We start from the raw sequence: 24,915 nt of genomic DNA, 5'->3' as shown, positions 1-24,915 counted from the left end.
GGGACGGGCTGCTCCCTATTGGTAGACGTGGGCTCCTCATCCATTAGCGGATAAATCCTAAACCACCCACTGAGTGAGTACGCCTTTATAAACAATGACTCCTGGACACAAGCAGAAACAGAAGCAGGGACTTCAGATTATTGGCACTTGGAGCGGGGAGGAGGCATCGTGTAGCCTGTAGGTTCCAGTTTGGGAACCCAATGATTATATGCTGGAACCACCTCATGAATGGGTGTTGCTGCGTTTATTTAAAAAAAAAAAAAAAAAACCTCAAAAAAAAAAAACACTTGCAGTACCTCGGCTAGTCTTAACGTGACTTTCTGGCTTCGGTGTATGATCTAGTACCAGTGTATTCAGTTGATTGCATACTTTGACTTGTAACTATGTTCTTTTCGGATACGAGGATCGGGCATAAAAGTGGAGTTGAGGTCGAAGATCAGTTATGATCTTATTGAATGGCAGAGCAGGCTGGAGGGGCTGTATGGCCTATTTCTACTCCTATTTCTTATGTTCTTGTATGTCTTAAGTTACTAAACATGCCGTTGCTGACTTTTTAAGTAAAAATGTGCTGATGTATAATGATTCCGGTGAGTGACATAATGAAGTGATATCCAGTGGCTATGTATATTGTAAGGAGTTAATTTTAGCATTGAAGTAGAAAATACAAGTTCCCAAGTCTCCCAATAACTAAAAGCCACATTAGAACTCGATTTATGAAATTATTACAGCAATGACCAATTTAACGGTTAGGGGATTGGAGTTAGCAATGTTCTTCACTTGTGCGTTAAATTGAACGTGAGCATTTACAAAATTGTTACTGGAACATTAACGTTGGATGATGGGTGGTGTGACTCCACATGGTGTCCTACTCCTGCATAGTATAAAAGCTTTGCAAATGCATTCATCAATTTTTCCCCAGCTTGGTAAGTGTTGCATGCATCATGTAAGCTTTTGAGTTTATTGGTTTGTGATGCTCTCCAAGACCCTGTCTCTAACAGTTGTTTTTTCTTCAGTTCTGTTTTGCATTTCAATTGGTCCATTGCTTTCATGGACACCTTCAGCATTGATCAATGTTGTCCCAACTTCTGTGCCACCCTGATGCTCTCTTGCAAGGCATATGTATTGCCTGATGTACCACCATGTCGGGGGCATTAACCAGTTCATTGCTTTAGCCAGTACTGGTCCACAAAATGTTTGTTGCTTGGCTCAAACGGTTCAGAAGATACAAGTGCCCTGGAGTATTTATCATGCACATTGCAAATAAGGAGGATGGGCTCAGAACACTAAATGAGGGTATGGCACCTGACCCAGAAGGACGACTATAAAGAAATGGCCAATGAAATTGATCACATCCTGCCAGGCATTTTTAGGGATTTAAGAGAAACTTGTAAGGTGCCCAGGATTTGTGATGGGCAAACATAATGCTAATTAATACAAAAGGTAATAAAGATAATGCTGAGAGCGACAAGCCAATGAGCTTGATACAAGTGATAGATAAAACAGGGCCTTCTGCAGAGGGACTGTTGAAGCCCATTGAGAAATATGGACTAACAAGCTGAACTAGGCGTGGCTTTATAGGTGGGAGGTCATTGCTGACATCTGTTGGACTTCTTTGAGGACATAATGGATTGGGTTAAAATAATAAGCGAACTCAGTAGGTGCTGCGTGTTCAGATATTAGTAAAGATTTGACACCGTTCCGCATTGGTGGCATGAGATGGAGAAGGGGTGAGAAGAGATTTTAAAAATGAATTGGGCTGTTTAGAAATTGAATTGCAACTGGTTACTTTTCATCCTGATTTGGGATCTTAATTTGGTTCTGCAATAATTAATGAATCGTTCTTTGAATTGCAGCTTGTGTGAACTTAATTTCTCATGGAAGATGTTACTTACTCTGAGTTGGTGAAGTTATCAATTGGACTTATTTGATCTGACTCTGAGTGATTCTTAGGACCCATTTCATTTTCTTGCTAAAGATAGATTCCCGTTTCCATCTGGAACAAGGAGTTGATTCATTCCCATATAAATTCAAGCTCGCACATTGCTTCCATTGTATGCATGCTTGCAGAACATTGCCCTTTTTAATATGGATCATGCCAAGTTTCTCCATCAGACCCGACCAGTTAACTGTTCCCTTTGGTTCCAAGGTTTAGAGAAACCAGTTTCCAAATCGGGTCAGCAAATGGCTGATGGAGTGTATTCTGCACTGCGGTCTCCTATCTGTTAGGAAACTTCATGGTTTTGTCAGGGGTCACTGTACCTGCTCTTTTGGTGGCTGCTTATGGGGCATCCTTGAAACAGCTGTCCATTAGCCGAGATATTCTGTGCAGCAGTCTTCATGCCTTTTCCAAACAGCACTATTTGAACTTGGCTGATATTCCCTGGTGGCAGAAGTCGCTGTGCCCCTTCTCCCAGCAAAGGTCTTTCTCCATGTTCTCCCGAGTAAAGCTGTCTGCTACACACACGACACTGCAACCCATCCTTGCAGTTGGTGCATACGGTTGTGTTTTGCTCTTTTCTTAGCATGGTGTTCAGTTAAAATGGAACTAATGCTAAACCAGTGCGCTATGGTCATCAGTGCGTACGCCCCAACACTGGAAGCCACAGACGAGACCAAAGAGGAATTTTACTCCAGCCTCGAACAAGCCCTGTCCCGAGTCCCAACAGGTGACAAGCTGATCCTCCTTGGCGACTTCAACGCCAGAGTTGGAAAGGACACCGACCTCTGGGGAGGTGTGATCGGCAGAGGGGTGGGGGGGGGGGGTAGGGAAAGCCAACTCCAACGGTACCACCCTCCTGTTGAAATGCTTAGAACATGGCCTCGTCATAACCCACACCTTGTTCCGTCAGAGAGACAAGTACAAGGCTTCATGGCAGCACCCTCGTTCCAAGCACTGGCATCTGCTGGACTACGTCAGCGTCCCGAGTGAGGGACCGCAAGGACGTCCGCATCACCCGCGCCACGACAGGAGCTGACGACTGCTGGACAGACCACCGCATAATCCGCTCTGTCATCTCCATCAATGCAGCCCCAAAACAGCGGCGGCAACAGAAACAATGCCGCAGGAAAATTAACGCTGGAGCACTCAAAGACCCCGCTAAGAAAGCCCTATTCAGCCTGCGCCTCACAAACAACCTGACGACTCCCAGTGATGCAGACAGAGTGCCCACAGCGTCTGGTCTGCACTCTATAATCAGCACCTGTGAAGAGACGCTCGGTCACTCAACCAGGAAGCACCAAGACTGGTTCGACGAGAATGACCAGGAGATCCAGGAGCTAATAAGCCACAAGCGCAAGGCATTTCTGATCTGGAAACAGCAACAGAACTCGAGAGCAAGAAAGCAGCTCTACAGACGCCTGAAGGCCGAGGTCCAACAAAAAACTCGCGACCTAAAGAACAGATGGTGGGTGGAGAAAGCGCAGGAGATCCAGCAGCTAGCTGACAGCCACGACGTGCGTGGATTCTTTAGCGCAGTCAAGACCATCTACGGCCCAAGCACCCAAGGCCCTTCCCCACTGCGGGCCAAGAACAGAGAGGAACTCATCAAGGACAGAGAAGCAGTCAGTGCCCGCTGGAAGGAGCACTTCGAAGATCTCCTTAACCACAACTCTGTCTTCGACACGAGTGTCCTCCACTCCATCCCACAGCATGCTACCCGCCACCATCTCTGCACAACCCCAGCCCGGCATGAGGTTGAAAAGGCCATCAGATAACTCAAGAACAACAAGGCCTCAGGAGCAGATGGAATCCCCGCCGAGGCATTAAAGCATGCCGGAGAAGCACTACTGGCGTGAATTCATGAACTCATTTCTCTTATCTGGAAGGAGGAGAGCATGCCAGGGGATCTCAGACGCCGTAATTGTGACCATCTTCAAGAAAGGTGACAAGTCCGATTGCGGTAATTACAGAGGAGATTCCCTGCTATCTGCCACAGGAAAAGTCATCAAGAATCCTCCTCAATCGCCTTCTTCCAGTGGCCGAAGAGCTCCTCCCAGAGTCGCAATGCGGATTCCGCCCACTAAGGGGCACAATGGACATGATCTTCACTGCACGTCAATTACAAGAGAAATGCAGGGAACAGCAACCGCTGTACATGGCCGCCTTTGATCTCACAAAGGCCTTTGACACTGTCAACCGTGAGGGATTATGGAGTGTCCTCCTCAAATTCGGCTGCCCTCAAAAGTTTGTCACTATATCCTCCGCCTGCTTCACGACGACATGCAAGCCGTGATCCTGACCAATGGTTCCACCACAGACCCAATTCACGTACGAACCGGGGTCAAGCAAGGTTGTGTCATCGCACCAATGCTCTTCTCAATCTTCCTTGCTGCAATGCTCCATCTCACCCTCAGTAAGCTCCCCACTGGAGTGGAGCTAATTTACAGAACAAACGGGAAACTGTTCAACCTCCGCCGCCGCCAGTCCAGATTCAAGGTCGTCCCATCCTCTGTCGTCAAATTACAGTATGCAGACGATGCTTGCGTCTGCGCTCACTCGGAGGTCGAACTCCAAACCATTGTAAATACCTTCACCGAAGCATATGAGAGCATGGGCCTTACACTGAACATCCGTAAGACAAAGGTCCTCTACCAACCTGCCCCCGCCACACAGTGCTGCCCCCCGATTTATCAAAATCCACGACAAGGCCTTGGACAACGTGGACCACTTTCCATACCTCGGGAGCCTACTGTCGACAAAGGCAGATGTCGACGACGAAGTCCAACACCGCCTTCAGTGTGCCGGTGCAGCCTTTGGTTGCCTGAGGAAGAGAGTGTTTGAAGGCCAGGACTTCAAACCCAGTACTAAGCTCATGGTCTACAGAGCAGCAGTGATACCCGCCCTGCTGTATGCCTCAGACATGGACCATGTACAGCAGGCACCTCAAAGCACTGGAGAAGTACCACCAACGCGGCCTCCGCAAGATCCTGCAAATCCATTGGCAGGATAGGCGCACCAACATCAGTGTTCTTGCTCGGGCCAGCATCAAAGCTCTGACCACGTTCAATCAGCTCCGATGGACGGGTCACATTGTCCGCATGCCCGATACGAGACTCCCAAAACAAGCGCTCTATTCGGAGCTCCGGCACGGCAAGAGAGCCCCAGGTGGGCAGAGGAAACGCTTAAAGGACACCCTCCAAGCCTCCTTGAAAAAGTGTAACATCCCCACCGACACCTGGGAATCCTTGGCCCAAGACCGCACAAAGTGGAGGAGAAGCATCCGGAAAGGCGCCAAACACCTTGAGTCTCTTCGGCGGGAGCAAGCGGAAGCGAAGTGCAGGCAGTGCAAGGAGCGCACGTCAACCCAAGCACCCCACCCACCCGCCTGCCCCACCTGTGACAGAGACTGTAGGTCCCGCATTGGACTCAACAGTCACCTGCGAACTCATTTTTGATGTGGAAGCAAGTCATCCTCGGTTCCGAGGGACTGCCCAAGAAGAAGAATGCTCTGCATGCTGTACGGGTGGGCGGGGGGGGGGGGGGGGGGGGGAACGATGCCACATGGAGGGCCAGCGCCCAGTGTGATGGTCCTTCATGTATCTGCAGAATGTGATCTGGGGCAGTGTTCATTCCAGGAGTTTGAGGAGAAAGTCTTTTAAAGAATGAAGACGATTCTCCAGGTAATCTTTTCTAAGTTATTTTTTTAAATGTGCCTATGATTTGTATGTCCATTATTGTAGCATATTTCCTGGCTCCTTGGAGGGTGGTGGGGGTGGCAGGGGACGTTGTATGAAACAGAAATGCAGATTTAGCACCTTCTGGAAAATTATTTTCACTGTTTCCGGCTTGGATATGTTTCAGTGGGTCAAGCTGTAGCTGCGTTTTACAGAACTGAGCAGGCATGGAGTCAGTAGTTTACAAATGAACCAGGATGATTCTAGTTTTCAGTGTGCAACTAAATGCTGCCTTAACTTGGCCTCTTTGAAACTATATTTAGTTTTATAAGTGTTCTTTGTTTGCAGGTTTCCACTGTACTATGAACTTAAAGTGGCATTTGTTATCTGGTTGCTATCTCCATACACTCGCGGTGCAAGTTTACTTTACAGAAAGTTTCTACATCCTCTTCTCTCTTCCCGTGAACGAGTAAGTATTTCAGTTGCTGTTAAGTCGAAACACAATGTCAGTTCTTAAAATAACCCTTATTCTAACTATACCATATTGGTGAAAGCATTTTAAATTGCTAGCTTTATCTGAATCCGTATTCGTTTCTAGGACATAATGTACAAACAAAAGATGTGCCAGCGTGCAGAAGGAAACATCAGTTGCAGTTTTGTGAAATAAATCATTTTTAAAATCTTGTTTGGTTTTGTATTGTTTCCCCAATGCCTGTTGGTTGCTGCTTTGTCAGTGAAACATGCTTATACTAACAACAATTACTTTATGGAAAATTTATATTGAAGAATAATGCATGCAATTCTGAAAATAACAATGCAACTAAGGATGGAAAACTAGCCTTAAATGCAATATGTTTTAAAACTTACCGACTTAAAAATAAGTCATTGCTATGCATGGGAAATGGCTTGCTTACTGTATAGTGAGGAATGGCAGCAGCCTATCTTTTATGAGTGCATTTGGCCTTTTTCTGCTGAGGATTGTTGGTGCTGGGAAATGATTTTGTTTGGGGCGTTGAGTGCTTTCAGGTCAGGTATGGAATGACTAGCTGCAGATTAAGCTGCTTCTCCACCCCAATCTCAGAGTACCTCTGAATGCACAAGTGCAACATTTTGGATTTCCAAAAGCCATCCTATGAGCTCTAAGTGATGTTGTCAATTAGTGCCAGATTAAGTGGGAGGTGGGCTGACCCTGCCTGAATTCAAATAGGACTTTTGTAATTGAGAGGAAATTTTCATCCTATTAGTCCAGTTTTAATTCAAGGCCAGTGCATCACCCAGTCCACAGCCAATTCCCTTTCCATGCACCCAGGTGTTAGCCTTGGCTCATTGGTCATACTATTCCCTCTGAGTTGGAAGGTTATGGCTTAAGCCCCACTCCAGAGACTGGAGCACATAATCCACTTTGGTGCAGTATTGAGGGAGTGTTACACTGTCGGGTGTCATCTTTCAGATGAGACATTAAACCGAGGCCCCGTCTTCCCTCCCAGATCGACATAAAAGGTCCCATGGCATAAAGGGGCATTCTCAACATTTATCCCTCAAACAACATCACAAATAAAAACAGATTATCTGGTCATTATCACATTGCTGTTTGTGGGACCTTGCTGTATGCAAATTGGCTGCTGCATTTCCTGCATTACAATGATCGCAGTTCAAAAGCACTTGATTGGCTGTGAGGCGATTGTGAAATTGCTGTATAAATGCAAATTCTTTCTTAACATTTAAATGACATTTTTAGCTCTCCAATCTTTCATTTTTGAAACAAATGTTTGTTGCTGTATCTCAGAATAAGGTGGACAACTATTTCTGGGCAATACAGTTTTTCTGCATAAAAGGCTGTATGGTTTAATGTTGACACTAATTTAACAATACTAAATATGATGGCGCAGGTTGATATATTGCGAATTGCTTTTGTTACAGGATATTGATGACTATATTAGTCAAGCCAAAGACCGAAGCTATGACACTATGGTGAAATTTGGAAAGCAAGGTCTAAACTTGGCTGCAACTGCTGCTGTGTCCGCTGCAGTGAAGGCAAGTAATGTGTGCCTTTGTTGCAGAGTCTCAGATTATTGAAAACTACTGAAGTTGGTCACCTGAATTAAATCCTTGTAGATATCCTATAGCGTTTTAACATCTCAACATAATACTGTTGCGGGCCCTTTATAGAATTTATCCCATCCTGCTTTCAGGTCAAATTCAGCTGCTTCCTGTGTACCCGTAAAGTTTAATGTATGCTTTTCAAAGTTCTAGTCTAAAGGTGTGTGTGTGTTTGAATTACAAGAATGAAGGGGAAAGCACAGGCACTGCCTTATCATGCATGGTAAACAGCAGAAGCAGCATGCTACAGACAGGACTAAGTGATTCCACAACCAATGGATCAGACCAAGCTCTGCAGTCCTGCCACATCCAGTCGTGAATGGTGGACAATTAAACAGCTAATGGGAGGAGGAGGCGGCTCTATGAACATTCCCATCCTCAATGATGGCAGAGCCCAGCACACGAGTGCAAAAGACAAGACTGAAGCGTTTGCAACCATCTTCAGCCAGAAGTGCTGAGTGGATGATCCATATAGGCCTCCTCCTGAAGTCCCCACCATCACAGAAGCCAGTCTTCAGCCAATTTCATTCAGTCTGCGTGATATCAAGAAACGGCTGAACACACTGGATACAGCAAAGGCTATGGGCCCCAACAACATTCCGGCTGTCATGCTGAAGACTTGTGCTCCAGAACTAGCCATGCCTCTAGCCAAGCTGTTCCAGTACAGCTATAACACTGGCATCTATCTGACAATGTGGAAAACTGTCTAGGTATGTCCTGTCCCCAAAACACAGGACAAATCCAATCTGGCCAATTACCGCCCCATCAGTCTACTCTCAATCATCAGCAAAGTGATGGAAGGTGTTGTCGACAGTGCTATCAAGCACCACTTACTCACCAATAACCTGCTTGCCGATGTTCAGTTTGCATTCCGCCAGGACCACTCGGCTCCGACCTCATTACAGCCTTGGTCCAAACATGGACAAAAGAGCTGAATTCCAGAGGTGAGGTGAGGTGAGAGTGACTGCCCTTGACATCAAGGCAGCATTTGACCGAGTGTGGCATCAAGGAGCCCAAGTAAAACTGAAGTCAATGGGAATCTGGGAAAACTCTCCATTGGCTTGAGTCATACCTAGCACAAATGAAGATGGTTGTGGTCGTTGAAGGTCAATCATCACAGCCTCAAGACATCGCTGCAGGAGTTCCTCAGGGCAGTATCCCAGACCCAACCATCTTCAGCTGCTTCATCAATGACCTTCCCTCCAACATAAGGTTAGAAATGGGGATGTGCGCTGATTACTGCAGAGTGTTCAGTTCCATTTGCAACTCCTCCGATTCAATTCAATGTTATTCAGGCCTGGGCTGATAAGTGGCAAGTAACATTCACGCCACACAAGTGCAAGGCAACGACTATCTCCAACAAGAGAGAGTCTGACCACTGGCCCTTGACATTCAACGGCATTACCATCGCTGAATCCCCCACCATCAACAACCTGGGGGTCACCATTGAAATACTGTGGCTACAAGAGCAGGCCAGAGGCTGGGTATTCTGCAATGAGTGTCTCTCCTCCTGACTCCCCAAAGCCTTTCCACCATCTACAATGCACAAGTCAGGAGTGTGATGGAATGCTCTCCACTTTCCTGGATGAGTGCAGCTCCAACACACTCAAGAAGCTCGACACCATCCAGGGCAAAGCAGCCTGTTTGATTGGCACCTCATCCACCATGTAAGAACATAAGAAATAGGAGCTGGAGTAGGCCATTTGGCCCTTCAAGCCTGCTCCGTCATTCATCAAGATCATGGCTGATCTTCTACCTCAACTCCACCTTCCCACACTATCCCCATATTCTTTAATTCCCTTTGTTCCCAAAAATTTATCGACCTCTGTCTTGAATATATTCAATGACTGAGCATCCACAGCTCTCTGGGGTAGAGAATTCCAAAGATTCACAATCCTTTGAGTGAAGACACCACTCATCTCAGTCCTAAATGGCCTACCCTTATTCTGTGACTGTGACCCCATGTTCTAGATTCCCCAGCCAGGGGAAACATTTTCCCAGCATTAACTCTGTCAAGCCCCTTAAGAATTTTATGTTTCAATTAGCTCACACCTCATTCTTTTAAACTCTGAGGAATATAGGCCTAGTCTACTCAATCTCTCCTCATGGGGCAATCCCCTCATCCCAGATACCAGTCTAGTGAACCTTTGCTGCACTCCCTCTAAGGCAAGTATGTCTTTCCTTGGGTAAGGAGACCAGAACTGTACACAATACTCCAGACCAATGCCCTGTGTAATTGTAGTAAGACTTCTTTACTCTAATCTCTTTGTAACAAAAGCTAACATATCATTTGCTTTCCTAATTGCTTGCTGTACCTGCATGTTAACTTTCTGTGATTCATGTACAAGGACAAACATTTCCCAGTCTCTCTCCATTCAAAAAATATTCAGCTTTTTTGTTTTTCCTACCAAAGTGGATAACTTTACACTTCCCCACATTGTCTTTCATTTGCCATGTTCTTGCCCACTCCGTCAACCTGTCTATATCTCTCTGCAGCCTCCTTGTGTCCTCCTCACAGCTTACTTTCCCACCTAACTTTGTATCATCAACAGACTTGGATACGTTACACTCAGTCCCTTCATCTAAGTCATTAATATAGATTGTAAATAGCTGAGGCCGAAGCACTGATCTTTGCAGTACCCTGCTAGTTACAGCCTGCCAACCTGAACAAGTCCCGTTGATTCCTACTCTGTTTTCTGTCCATTAACCAATCCTCAATCCAAGCTAATATATTACCCCCAATACCATGAGTCCTAATTTAGATGATAACCTCTTGTGTGGCACCTTATCGAATGCTTTTTGAAAATACACCATAAGAGTTTCCCCCCTTACCAATCCTACTAGTTACAGCTTCAAAAAACTCTTAACAGATTTGTCAAACACTATTTCCCTTTCATAAAACCATGTTGACTCTGCCTAATCATATTATGATTTTCTAAGTGCCCTGTTACCATGTCCCTAATAATAGATTCTAGCATTTTGCCTACTACTGATGTCAGGAGTACCTTAAACATTCACTCCCTCCACCACCGGCGCACTGTGGCTACAGTGTGTACCATCTACAAGATGCACTGCAGTAACTTGCCAAGATTTCTTCGACACCACCTAGGAGGACAAGCGCAGCAGGTGCATGGGAACACCATCACCTCCAACTTCCCCTCCAAGTCACACACCATCCTGACTTCGAAGTATATCGCCGTTCCTTCATCGTCGCTGGGTCAAAATCCTGGAACTCCCTAAGAGCATTGTGGGAGTACCTTCACCACAGGGACTGCAGCGGCTCGCCACCACCTTCTCGAGGGCAATTGGGGATGGGCAATAAATGCTGGCCTTGCCAGTGATGCCCATATCCCAGGAACTAATTAAAATAAAAAGTCGCTGAATGAGTATGCATTGTTAAAGGGTACTGCACAATGAAAGATACAACATTGAAAGTAGTAGGAAAAGATATGTTTTGTATTCTTTGTTTAAAGACCCTTCTTCTCCCTAAAACCCACATGCCTCATCTCTCCCCCCCCCCCCCCCCCCCCCACAGACAGTTTTCGAATTTTTGTTTTCATTAGATTTACATTTTAAATATTAGGCTGTCTTATGGTATGTCTTTATTAAACCTCCAAAGGACAATTAATAGTGCAAGAGTTGATGCACATATTAAGAAAATGTTTTTTTCCCCACTACTTTAATTCTGTATCAACAATTTAATGGAAAATTTTACATTCTTGCCTAGTTTGTCGTTTCCTTTCTGCCTTTATTCTAACTATGATATTGCTTTCTCTCGCCTATACTCGCAAACTGTCTTGCAGGATTATTGCTCAGCTTCCTGCTGTTGTACTCGCCCAATCGAGTTGAGGTAATGAGACTATTGGCGTATAATTTGACATGGATACTTACTGCTCTTTTTTTTAAGATATGGGTGAATGGCACTAATTACCTTTTTAGCCTTAAAATTTGATGTTTGTTCGTTAGATTCCAATAAAATGAGATTGTATTGCTGTCTTTTAAAGCTACTAACAGCATGATATTCTCATGGGTAGCCTTGCAACTTCAGTTTTCATTACACATTTTTAATACTTCTGTGCAGAGTTTCTGTCTACATTTGGGCTTCAATACTATTTGTGGTGAACTGTAGTCGGTCTGAAAATTGAAGCATGCACAGGGACATTTGGAGGTTATTTTAATAATCATTAAGGCAGTCAGTTATGGAATGCAAATTGAAGAAATTGTAGATGGTATCGGTTGAATTTTTGTTGGAAAGGTGAAGTCTTCTGATTGCCATAGTATAACTTACCAGCATATGTAAATCCTGGAGCCTGTATAAAAGCCAACCCATCATCAACCTTGGAGCTTGTTGCTTCATGCGCTGAGGAATTTTGGCATTGGTCTTGGCCTACAAGTTTTATATAAAACACTAAAATGGTTTGGAGTTTGCATTGATTGAAAACTCTTTTAAAACTCTCTTGCTCGTGCTCACTGGAGAATACAGTACTGTCCAGTTGCTTAAAGGTCATCGTAAGGGTGTGCCAGTAAAAGTTAACTTGTAATGAAACGCAGCTTCTGCTTTTTACCTCTAAGTGCTGCTTTTGTACTAAGACCATCTTAACGGTGTTTACAAAAGAATAGGACTTTGGTACCATCGCATGTGAATAAGTTGCTTTCTCCTGCAGTATTTTTCTTCATGTATTTATCTTTATTTCTAATTCAATAACAGCTATTGGCACCTAGTTTAGATTATCTAGCGATCTTTTGTAGTTGTGCTGCAACTGTGTGTTGCATTCCACTGTGTGTTCTATATATTGGCAGGTGCCTGAAAATAAATTCCTGAACTGAGACCGCCATTTGTCTAAGGGGGAAAGAGGAGAGGCATTCCTCCTCCCTTCTCTTGCATCCCCCATGTTGAAGGGAGTGAACAATGCTGGGTGCACTTGGCGTGACAGTTATCCCCTTGTCAAAGTGACCATTCTTAATCAGAGTCTGGGCAGTGATGCGATTGGGTATTTGACTCTGATGGCTATCACAACTGCTTTTTGACCCTACACTCAGCCGGCACCCACTTGCGCGCACTTTCCCTGGTCACTGGATAGCATTTGGGAATCTGAGCCTGGCCTTGCTTTTTTTTAATCTCCCTCCATTCTGGGGATGGTGATCCCGCTGTACTGCCTCAGCTGACACTGGTTCATTCCAGACAGCTCTGGAATTAAACCTGACACCTTCCTGGTCTCTCTGGCTTGGTGCCACACGACTTGGTGCATGTATCCATTGAGGCTGAAGGAAGACATTTTTTGCAATGAAGTCTAAGAATCGTTGAACAAAAGTTTTCACATTAAATACATTTTGAAAAAAGTTGAAGGGTTTATAATCTCCTATTTTTGTTATGCTGTGCAGAGTCAAGGTGCAATCACAGAGAGGCTGAGAAGTTTAAGTATGCATGACTTAACAACAATACAAGGTGATGAGCCAGTCGGACATCGCTCCCTAACTAGTGTTGCAGACACCAGAAAGAAGGTGAAACATCTGTCCAAGGAGGACTCTAGTAAGTAGTTAAAAGCACTACAACCTTCCAAAACTAATTTTTGAGAAGTAATGCGATGTGTAGTGTGGCTTGGTCATTTTCTGGAAAAGAAACCACCAAGTGAAGTTCTACTGTAAGTAACAAGCCTGAAGGATTATTTTTGGGTGGGGGGTGGGGAAGAAGGAGAGGAGCAACTGGGATATGGTGACGTCCTACAGCCTTGCATTTTAGAGTGTGGCTTAGTCGGTTCAACCACTGTCCTTTTTAATCTGAGAGATCTGGGTTTGAATTTGGACCAGACTAAGATTAAGCACGGTGGCATAGTGGTTAGCACTGTTGCCTCACAGCGCCAGGGACCCGGGTTCGAATCCGGCCTCGGGTGACTGTCTGTGTGGAGTTTGCACATTCTCCCCGTGTTTGCGTGGGTTTTCTCCGGGTGCTCCGGTTTCCTCCCACAGTCCAAAGATGTGCGGGGTTAGGTTGATTGGCTATGATAAAAATTGACCCTCAGTGTTAGGGGGATTAAATACGTGGGGTTACGGGGATCGGGTGGGATATGTGTCGGTGCAGGCTCGATGGGCCGAAATGGCCTCTATCTGTACTGTGAGGTTTCTGTGATTCTGTGAAAGTGTGTCTGCCAGTAGCCAGTTCTTGAACTGTAACTAGTTTGGACAGTAAAGTTCACAGCATAACTGCCAATTAATTGGCATTGAATTGTTTATTGGTTCTGGAGACCCCACCGATTCCTTGGATGGGAATTCATGCTTCGGTGCAGTTGGGTCTGTTCCTGAGGTTGGCCTGGGCTAGCATGAGTTTTAGCTTGGTTCTGATTTGAAGTGCTTGGTGTTGAGACTGGGTATAAAAGGGGCAACTATTTGCTTTCCTATCCTTGACATCTGGGAAGTTTGTCAGTCTGCCAAATTTGAATTGAAACGTGTGATTCGGCTAACATGTATATTTATCTTCAACTTACTGATTTGCTTCAGCACTTTTTCCACACTCTTGATAGTGGAAATCTGGAATTCTTTCTCGTCCCCCCCCCCCCCCCCCCCAAAAAAAAAAGGCTGTGGGTGCTGGGTCAATTGAAGTTTCCAGACTGGGGTTGATGGATTTTTGTTGGATAAGGGTAAAAAGGAAAGCAAGACTTGGATTCTCTAGTGCCTTTCATTCCCTCCGGACATCCCAAAGTGTTAATGACTTTGAAATGTAGTCACTGTTGCAATGTAACCGTGTAGGAATATCAAGGGATATGGAGCGAAGTCTGGTAAATGGTATTTAGATACCGATCAGCCATGATCTAACGGAGTGGCAGAACAGGCTTGAGGGGCTGAATAGCTTCTCCGGTTCCTTTGTAAAGTGGTTATATGCAACACATTACAGATTTCAAATTAATTTTAATTAATTTTGTAGGTGGCACCACTTGAAATAATATCTCGGGATGCATTGACGTTCATATTATGTATGGTTAACAATCTAATAATGTATTTTGAACTATTGCTTACCATTTTTACAAGTGGCTTTTTGAAAGCCAAAAGTGCTCTTTTAGTACATAATGACAGAAACGGTCAGTTTTTGCTGTGCTGAGATGGCCACACTGAGTGCAAAACGCATCATTGAAAGGGTCTGTAATAGAGATATCTATCATTTTTCATAAATGCTGAAGTTTTTCAAAATTGGAACCTTTTTTTTGCAATGGTGCCTGTGTATCCCGATTGGTTGTTTTCTGAATGCATCAATATTGCAGTTGTACTGTAAAGCAAAGTGATTTCATTGCCACTACAGTTCCAATATAAATTTGTCCCAAATTCAGAATCGGTGGGTGGGAGCCTTATCAAAAACCAGAACAAAAAAAAATGTTGCTCCTTGGAGGAGTTAGATCAGTTCTTGGCACCAGATTTATGTTGTATAGTATTGGTGCAAAGCCCAATTTGCAATGACTGAATTTGTGTAAATGCTTCCTGAATGGTTATTCACAGGTGACACTTTCAGTGTCGGTCAGAATTCTTGTTTTAAGTGGATTACAATTATAACGAGCCTTTCTGTTTATCCAGCTCAGTCAATCATGTAGGAACCTTGTTCCAATTCCAGACCCGTATCCCCCTACCTCCTGCTCAATTGGTAATTGATGTACTTAGTAAAAGCATGAAAGGTTTCATGATTGTGTATTTAGCCTATGGCTTCTTTAGCTCATGTCCTCTGATTCTCTCACCATGCTCGAAATACCTCGCCACATCCACCTGATATTCCTCTCGTTAGTCTAAAAACATGAATCGTTTCTTGGTCTGTATTTTGTCTGAAGAGAATATTTTCAATAACCAGACAGCATACTTGCCAGTGAAATATCCCTGCACTAGCAAATGGCTAGGTGCACATACTGAAGTGTAAACCCTGTAGGTGGTGACAATCTCCTTGGTAATGAGAGTGCCTTAAAGGCGTAGTATGCCATAATCAGAACTAGTTGGCAGTCGGACCAGAGGAGATTTCTGGATTAGAGTTTTTAAATCCAGAATGTGTTTTTTTTAAGTTCTTCAACTGCATCATGGTTACCATTTTAAATGTAGCTGTGGTAAGAAGTCTTTATGTAGCTGCAGTCCTACCCAGATAGTAGCTGCAGTCCTACCCAGATAGTAGCTGCAGTCCTACCCAGATAGTATGTAATTCAAAGACCTATGTGATTTGCTTTGTGCTAATGTCATCTTGCTGAATCTGAGAAGCGTGATCGTAGAATAGACTGAGTAGGTTTAGTGTATGTTTTCGAAATGAAGCCATTTGAATAAATTATATGCACTAATCTCAAGAGGGAATGGAACTCTTCAAAAGCATTACATGTGTGGTAGATCAGTAAAAAGATCATGGAGTGGGTGGCAATACAAGTCGAGGAGGATATTAAGAGTAGGGTGAAGCCGAGCCAGAAGGATGGATTTGTCGGCAAAGTTGACTATTTTGATGTGTACTAAGGAGTGGAGAACCGTTCAAGGTTGGCAACAATAGGGACGATAGGTGAATGAGACTTTGTGTGGATGTCAAGACTGAAGCAATCTCTAGCCAAGCTGTTCCAATACAGCTACAACATTGGCATCAATCTGACTGTTGAAAACTGCCCAGGTATGTCCTGTCCACAAAAAGCAGGACAAATCCAACCCGGCCAATTACCACCCCATCAGTTTACTCTCAATCATCAGCAAAGTGATGGAAGGTGTCGTCGACAGTGCTATCAAGCAGCACTTCCTCACCAATAACCTGCTCACTGATGCCCAGTTTGGGTTCCGCCAAGACCACTCTGCTCCCGACCTCATTACAGCCTTGGTCCAAACATGGACAAAGGAGCTGAATTCCAGAGGTGAGGTGAGAGTGACTGCCCTGGACATCAAGGCAGCATTTGACCGAGTGTGGCATCAAGGAGCCCCAGTAAAACTGAAGTCACTGGGAATCGGGGAGAAAACGCTCCACTGGCTGGAGTCATACCTAGCACGAAGGAAAATGGTTGTGGCGGTTGAAGGTCAATCATCACAGCCCCAGGACATCGCTGCAGGAGTTCCTCAGGGCAGTGTCCTGGGCCCAACCATCTTCAGCTGCTTCATCAATGACCTTCCCTCCAACATAAGGTCAGAAGTGTGGATGTTCGCTGATGACTGCACAGGTGTTCAGTGCCATTCATGACTCCTCAGATAATGAAGCAGTCCATTGACCTGCATGTAACAAGAGCTGGACGACGTTCAGGCTTGGGCTGATAAGTGGCAGGTAACATTCGCGCCACAGAAGTGCCAGGCAATGACTATCTCCAGCAAGCAAGAGTCTATCCACCTCCACTTGACATTCAACGGTATTACCATCGCTGAATCCCCCACCATCAACATCCTAGGAGTCACCATTGATACCACATAAATACTGTGGCAACAAGAGCAGGGCAGAGGCTATGTATTCTGTGGGGAGTGTCTCACCTCCTGACTCCCCAAAGCCTTGCCACCATCTGCAAGGCACAAGTAAGGAGTGTGCTGGAATACTCTCCACTTGCCTGGATGAGTGCAGCTCCAATAACACTCAAGAAGCTCAACACTATCCAGAACAAAGCAGCCCACTTGATAGGCACCCCATCCACCACCTTAAACTTTCACTTCCTCCACCACCGGCGTACAAGACGCACTGCAGCAACTCGCCAAGGCTTCTTCGGCAGCACCTCCCAAACCCGAGACCTCTTCTACCTAGAAGGATAAGGGCAGCAGGCACATGGGAACACCACCACCTCCAAGTTCCCCTCCAAGTCACACACCATCCTGACTTAGAAATATATCGCTGATCCTTCATCGTCGCTGGGTCAAAATCCTGGAACTACCTTCCTAAAAGCACTGTTGGGAGTACCTTCACCACACGGACTGCAGCGGTTCAAGAAGGTGGCTCACCACCACCTTCTCGAGGGCAATTGGGGATGGGCAATAAATGCTGGCCTTGCCAGCGACGCCCACATCCCATAAACGATATAAAAATAGTCTTTTTGACTTCCACAAATTTGTACATGTTTGCCCTGACTCCATCTCTTTCCCTGGCTGCTCACTCCATTTGAACTCAGTGTGCAACTTCCTAGTTGTTCCTGAGCAGAGCTTCAAACCTCACTTCCTATCCATGAACAAGATCTCTTTCTTCGATCTCCAACATCCTCCACCTCCATCCTTGCATCGCCTCCACCAGAGCTAAAACTCTCCGGCGCTCTGCTTGCTGGCCACCCAGGCTTCACGTGACACAAACTCCAATTTATCCAAAGCTTCACCACCCACATCCTGTCCTGCACCAAGTCCTACTCTCCATTCATCCCAGACCTCCCCTGGATCCCTGTCCATCAACGTCGAATTCATATCCTCGTGCTCCCTTAACAATCCGTCCGTTGCCCCTCCTTGCATCTGCAACCTGCTCCAGCCTGTGCCGTTCAGTTTAAATTAGACCATTTTACTCCACCATTGATGGCAGATCCTTCAGCTAAATTGGCCATAATCTCCAGAAATATCTCTTCCCCCACCTTCAAAAGCCTTCTCACAACCTACTCAACCATGCGTTCTGTCGTCTCTGCTAAATTCACTCTTGCTGACTGTTTGCCCTCTGAAGCAAAAGTGTAAGTTGTTGATGAGATTTGGCGGTGAAGGTTAAACGCCATTGGATTGTTTCAATTGGATGCTCTCCTAAGGAGCATTTGAATTTCATTCTATTTTAGACCTCCGATTGTAGTAATTCAAAATGAATGTGGTAATTAGCTGTTGAAGTAGCAAATAATATTTGATTTGAGGGTAAATACACATTTTCCATGACTGCAGGGTTTTTATTCAACTGATACTTATCTGTTCCCTGCTACAAGATTTTTCTCTTGCAGATGCAAAGGAATGTAATGTTTGAGTAATGAAACTACTCTTGACAACGGGCTGGTAATGTGGATTCCAAGCTCTTTCAGCTTGCGCTCTGGGCTTAGTCATTTCCCTCTGGAATCGGGGTTGGTAACAATTAACCAAAGCTTTGATTAATCAGCAATTCTACCTGTCCAAAACTCTCAACGCCAAGAGTGCAGTTACTGGGTGTGCCTCGAAACAACCAAGCACATTAAGGTCAAGTGATCATGTCCCCGCAGTTTAGAAAGCTTCAGAAAATTGAGGTGGGGGAGAGAGGCTTTCTTTTCCAGCTTTTTATAATACTTATAAAAAGCATCCTCCTCTTCTCCCTCTCAACGATAAAAATGAACGGGCCAGGGAGCAGAGCTTTGCACGTGGATCCAGCCACGCATACGCGGCGCATCTTGGTTATTGGCCTTGGCGTGATGAGATATTGTAACTCTGGTTTGCTGGCTGATTATTGCAATCTATAATCTTGAGCCTATCTGCAGCCCAATACAAAATTGTTTCCCAATGCAAAGCCTCCGAAAAGGTCATTGAAACGCAGTCTTGTGCGATAGTAGGAAGCGTTTCGATACACAGTTCCATCAGCACCCATGGAGAGAACAGACACATCCCCACATTGATGCCAGTCCCAGTATTTTGGAAGTAGTGGGAATTTTCTTGCATTTTATTTCAAGAAACCAAACATAACAGGAATTAATTCTTGAGATAACTAATCTTAACTCCAAATGTATTTATCTAATATCCAGATTAATTCCACTATTTGAAGTACAATGATATCAATGTGTAGATTCACCGAATCATGCTGTCCTTAGCCAGCACTATGATGCTGCAGTCACTGCCAGTCCTGCCTGTTTGTGCTGATGTTGACTTGCTTAGCTGGTTAACCACAGTGCCTCAACAACTTGCCAATACAGGTAAAAGAGAACTACAGATCTAAAGTGAAAGAACATTCCGAAAGTGCACAATAGGGTCAGTCGGCACCTGAAAGAGAGATTGGTTGCACTTGATGTTGACCTTGTATCCGAACTCCAGTTACAGTTGAAATGCTGATTTCTGTACCTCTTTCAGATGCTGACTGCCTTGTGTATTTTCTGTTTACATTTCAACTGCCCACCTCGGGGTCTGCCTTTACACCATCATTCATCAGAGCATGCCTTTTCATTAATCCCCATAAAATTTCAACAAACTTGCAACTCTCATTTTTCATATTACTTGGTAATATTTCAAATGCAAGAAACATTACTTTCAAACACTTAACTTTTGTCTGATCTGTGCGAGTAAGTATTCAAGGAGGTCTCTTATGCTTGTGTCGCTGGAGGAGCAGGTTATAATTTTCTACTGCTTTATTCAGTTTAACACGCACGCAAAAAGGGGGAACAAAGGAGCAAAGCAACAGTTTCTGTTTTGTACTTAGTTATATAGTTTCTTTTCCTCTTTGGAGTGGATCAGGATTTGATAGATCTCCAAAAGCTAACAGCTGTGGTAATTTACAATCTTCTGTTGTGATGTGTTGAGTGGTGAAGGCATTTGCAGAGAGATATTCGGGGAAATTGGCATGTGATTGTAATATGGGAAATGGACTGACGTGCTATTTGTTGTGCAAGAGCTGTGTAAAAGGAAATTCTAAAATTGCTAAGGGTATTTTTCCAGTTTTAATGCATCTAGAGTAGATCTAGTCTTGTAACTTTATGGTGCACTCTTTTTTTTGATAGCTGTGTGGTCTGAGCACTGAGGTGTTTGGTGCCCCCTAGTGGACAGTTGGACAACATAGAAGATAGGAGCAGGAGTAGGCCATTCGGCCCTTCAAGCCTGCTCCGCCATTCAATGAGATCATGGCTGATCATCCAAATTCAGTACCCTGTCCCTGCCTTCTCCCCATATCCCTTGAACCCTTTAGACTTAAGAAATATATCCAACTCTTTCTTGAATATATTTAATGAATTGGCCTCTACTGCCTTCTGTGGTAGAGAATTCCACAGGTTCACCACTCTCTGGGTGAAGAAATTCTTCCTCCATCTCAGTCCTAAATGGCTTACCCCTTATCCTTAGACTGTGACCCCTGGTTCTGGACTCCCTGGCCATCGGGAACATCCTTCCTACATCTAGTCTGTCTAGTCCTGTTAGAATTTTATAAGTTTCAATGAGATCCCCCCTCATTCATCTAAACTGCAGCGAGTTTCAGTCCAATCGACCCAATCTCTCCTCATACGTCATTCCTGCCATCCCAGGTATCAGTCTGGTGAATCTTCGCTACACTCCCTCCATGGCAAGAACATCCTTCCTCAGATAAGGTGGCCAAAACTGCACACAATACTCGAGGTGTGGTCTCACCAAGGCCCTGTACAACTGCAGCAAGACATCCTTGTTCCTGTACTTGAACCCTCTCACTACAAAGGACAACATACCATTTGCCGCCTTAACCGCCTGGTGCACAAGGACACCCAGGTCTCGTTGCACTTCCCCTTCTCCCAATCTATTGCCGTTCAGATAATCTGCCTTCCTGTTTTTGCCACCAAAGTGGATAACCTCGCATTTATCCACATTATACTGCATCTGCCCAATCACCCAACCTGTCCAAATCATCCTGGAGTTTCTCGGCATCCTCCTCACAGCACACACGCCCACCCAGCTTTGTGTCATCTGCAAACTTGGAGATATTACATCTAGTTCCCTTGTCTAGATCATTTATATATATATTGTGAATAGCTGGGGTCCTAGGACCGATCCCTGTGGTACCCCAGTAGTCACTGCCTGCCACTTGGAAAAAGAGCCGTTTATTTCAACTCTTTGCTTCCTGTCTGCCAACCAGTTCTTTATCCAAGTCAGTACCTTGCCCCCAATCCCATGTGCCTTAACTTTACCCGCTAATCTCTTATGCGGGACCTTATCGAAAGCCTTCTGAAAGTCCACCACATCCACTGGTTCCCCCTTATCTATTTTACCAGTTACATCCTCAAAAAATTCCAGTAGATTAGTATATTTAGTAACGCTATGTATATTTTTCCATATTGGTACATTGCTGTTGGTAGAATTTAAACACTGAAAATGTGGGAATGAACTCCATCACCTGCTTTATATCAGCCTTGTTCCATTGACGGACACTTTCACATCCACAAACTTACTTCAATAAGAGCACTTGTAGGACAGCACATTTACTGAGGTGCCATTTCATCTCTCAGACAGGCGTTTTGATTTTGATGAAGTGGATGGTGAGGATCAGTCGGAGGTAGAGCATGATGGTGCTCATTCTGATGATGAGGTTGCCACCCAAAAATACCTCAGACGATCACAGAGCCTTAAAGTGAAATCGAGAGGCTTTCGTAAAGAGGTAAGTTCTATTGTTCTCAGTAACTTTAGACCTTTCTCCCCTCTGCTCTGTCTTCATCATGCTTGCTTTGATTTCTTTCAATGTATTGTATATGTGTATTAAAGGAAAGTTTCATTTTTAATTGATGTATTTCTAAATGTAGTTTTGGATTTAAATTTTAGTTGCAGTATTTTTAGGTTCTGTTCAGTGAGCATTAATTTTAAAATGGGCCAGGTGATCAGTATGAATATGGAACTTTTCCATCAAATTATGGGATTGTTGTCCTTGGAGCAGAGAAGGTTGAAGGATTTGGTAGAGGTGTTCAAAATTATGAGGGGTTTTGATAGAGTAACTGTTTGTATTGGCAGGAGAGTTGGTGATCAGAGGACACAGATTTAAGATAATTGGTAAAAGAACCAGAGGGGAGACAAATCTATCCCAGAAAGTGACGCTTTGAGAGAAATGAATACAGCTGACAGGATAATTATGGGTGAGGCAGGCCATTTTCCCCAGCTTAATTTATCAATTCGGACAGATTCTGAAGTCCCAGTGCATCATCCAACTGTTCTTTAAATGGTTCCAAGGTTTTCACCTCTGCTGCTCTTTCCCTGATATCAGTCTTAAGTAAACCTTTTATCGGTTTGAATCTGCGTCTCCTTATCCTACTGTCTCAATTTAATTTGAGGTAACATTCCCGATTTAGCCTTTCCACTCCCTAACTATCTTGTAGACCTCCAGTAAGATCGCCTCTTGGACACCTTCCAGGCTGAGAAGTCCATGTTGCTCCAGTCTTTCCTCATAACTTAGATCTTTGACCTTGGGGATCAGCCTTTGCACATAATGTTTTGTCTCAAGATTACAAGGTAAGGAATCATAGAATGATACAGCACAGAAGTTGTGCCTGTGCCGGCACTTTGAAAGAGCTATCCAATTAGTCTAACTCTGCTGCTCTTTCCTCATAGCCCTGCACATTTTTCTTCTTCAAGTATATATCCAATTCCCTTTTAAAAGTTACTATTGAATCTGCTTCCACCACCCTTTCAGGCAGTGCATTCCAGATCATCATAAACTGCTGTTTGTTTTTAAAAATCTACTCCTCTCCGCTCTGGTTCTTGAGCCAGTTATCTTCAATCTGTATCATCTAGTTGGTGACTCTGCTGCCAGTAGAAAAAGATTCTTCCAATTTACTCTATCAAAACCCCTCGTAATTTTGAACGCCTCTAATAAATCCCTTAACCTTCTCTGCTCTAAGGAGAACAATTCCAGCTTCTCTAGTGTCTCCCCCTCATCCCTGGTACCATTCTAGTAAACTTCCTCTGCAGCCTCTCCGAGGAATGATTTATTATGATTGGAAAATTAAGAATGAGCTGTTGTTAATTGAAAAGCCCAACAAATTTATTTGCCATAAATTGAGGATTCTGTGTACTTGTTTTAATACATTTACCTTAAACAAAGTTTTGTTTTCTGTTCCAGGTTCGCTATGGATCACTGAAGTTGAGAGCGAAGAAGAGACCCCAATGTAGTTACATCACCACAGGATAAAAGGAAACATTTTGTGAATGTTTCTGCTGATCATGACTTGACCTGACTCTCTGCAGTTTGATTTCTGTTGTAAATATTTTAATTTTCTAAAAAGCTGCGACTCGGTGGTTGCTACATATTCCTCTTTGTCTTCCTGACTCATCCTGCTGAGATGGCCCAGCAAATGAGGACTGCATTTCTTGTAGGGGTGTCCTGTGATAATGGGATTTGAAAATAATGCGTATTGTTGGCTGGCAATTTTAAGTCATTAACGGGAAAAGTAATCTTTTAGTCATAAACTTGTGTATTGTTATACTTCAGGAGAAAAGTTAACCAAGGAACCGTACAAAGGAGAATTGGGCAAACAAGTCGTAGATTGATTTATTTCAAGGAGAAAATACTTAATGTTTTCAGAATTACTGGAGCAGCTCACGGAAGCTTTGAATTTGAGCTATGATTACAACAACAAAAATATTCTAAATGCATCTTCGTCATGGAAGTGTGCACTTGACTGACAGAAATCATACTTACGACAGCATTTTCAGTAATGATTTGCTAACTATCTGGGTTAATATTTGAAATGTTCATTGTGATGTGTGTGTTTCAGATGGAATGCTTCAAAAGTTGTGTACAGTATTTAAAGTCAAAATGCAAAATATTTAGTGTTTTGAAATGCAAATATCTCAAACGCTTGCATGTTTTTATACATTTTGTAAAGATCATTGGGTGCCTTCAGCACTTTAAATCGGTTGGTGTATGCTGTAAATCCTTCAACTTTCTACATGTTAAATATACTGATCTTATTTCAGTAGCAAGTGCTTGGGGAAATTGTTGTGTGTACTCTTGAATGTTAAGTGTTCTTGGGATTCTGACATTCAGATAAATGTTGGCACTGTAGTACATGACTATTTATTTACCAGGTCCTCAAATAACTAACTGAAGTTGTTGCTGGCTTTATTTTTGATATGTAGAGTGCAGCTGAGCTGCAATACATGTACAGATTAGTGCAAGACTTCAAGCTTTTATTTGTAATAAATCTACTTCTGATAGTAAAAGTTTTGCCTCAGTCAGTTGCTCTTCGCATACTGTATGTAATTTCTGCATATCGACTGGTGGAAGTGCAAAGGACCAATCATGCCGGTCATTCCAAATTTTGTATTGAAGCATTTTCTGTTATATCCAACAAAAGGTTGATTCGCTATACAATAGTGTTTTGCTAGCACGGAACCCATTCAGTAGCATTACTTTGTATTGATTCAAGGAATATTTTTTCTTAACACTTTGATTTATTAGAAATAGTTTACGGGTCATCTTTCTGCCCTCGCCCCATTATATTTCCCTCCAGTCTTCCCCAGTCCAGCCTGGTTTAATTTCTTCCTGTCGCCTTTGTGCTGGCATTGACACTATTTTCCCATTTTGTTTTGTCGTACTCTTCTTCCATCGCTAAACTGGCCACAAAGATGCTCATTTTTCATTTAAATGTGAAA

The 24,915-nt window shown here is 43.9% G+C and overlaps 1 protein-coding gene across 2 annotated transcripts in view; it reads left to right on the top strand.

Annotated features, from left to right (window-relative positions):
• The window catches only part of reep3b (receptor accessory protein 3b), a 62,809-nt gene extending 38,326 nt beyond the window's left edge, over positions 1 to 24,483 (top strand). For both annotated transcript variants that reach the window (XM_085994971.1, XM_085994970.1), the window contains 5 exons: positions 5,962 to 6,082; positions 7,534 to 7,647; positions 13,096 to 13,243; positions 21,780 to 21,928; positions 23,381 to 24,483. In XM_085994971.1, the coding sequence (XP_085851097.1) occupies positions 5,962 to 6,082; positions 7,534 to 7,647; positions 13,096 to 13,243; positions 21,780 to 21,928; positions 23,381 to 23,449 (601 nt within the window). In that variant the 3' untranslated portion in view covers positions 23,450 to 24,483. The remainder of the gene's footprint in view (positions 1 to 5,961; positions 6,083 to 7,533; positions 7,648 to 13,095; positions 13,244 to 21,779; positions 21,929 to 23,380) is intronic.
• Positions 24,484 to 24,915: the final 432 nt, after the last annotated feature.

This window comes from Somniosus microcephalus, chromosome 8 (assembly GCF_052327205.1).
Source record: "Somniosus microcephalus isolate GS21.2 chromosome 8, FLI_Smic_1.0, whole genome shotgun sequence".
Classification (NCBI taxonomy): Eukaryota; Metazoa; Chordata; class Chondrichthyes; order Squaliformes; family Somniosidae; genus Somniosus; species Somniosus microcephalus.
The sequence above is the reverse complement of the archived record's forward strand: the minus strand, read 5'-3'. Positions and strand labels throughout refer to the sequence as shown.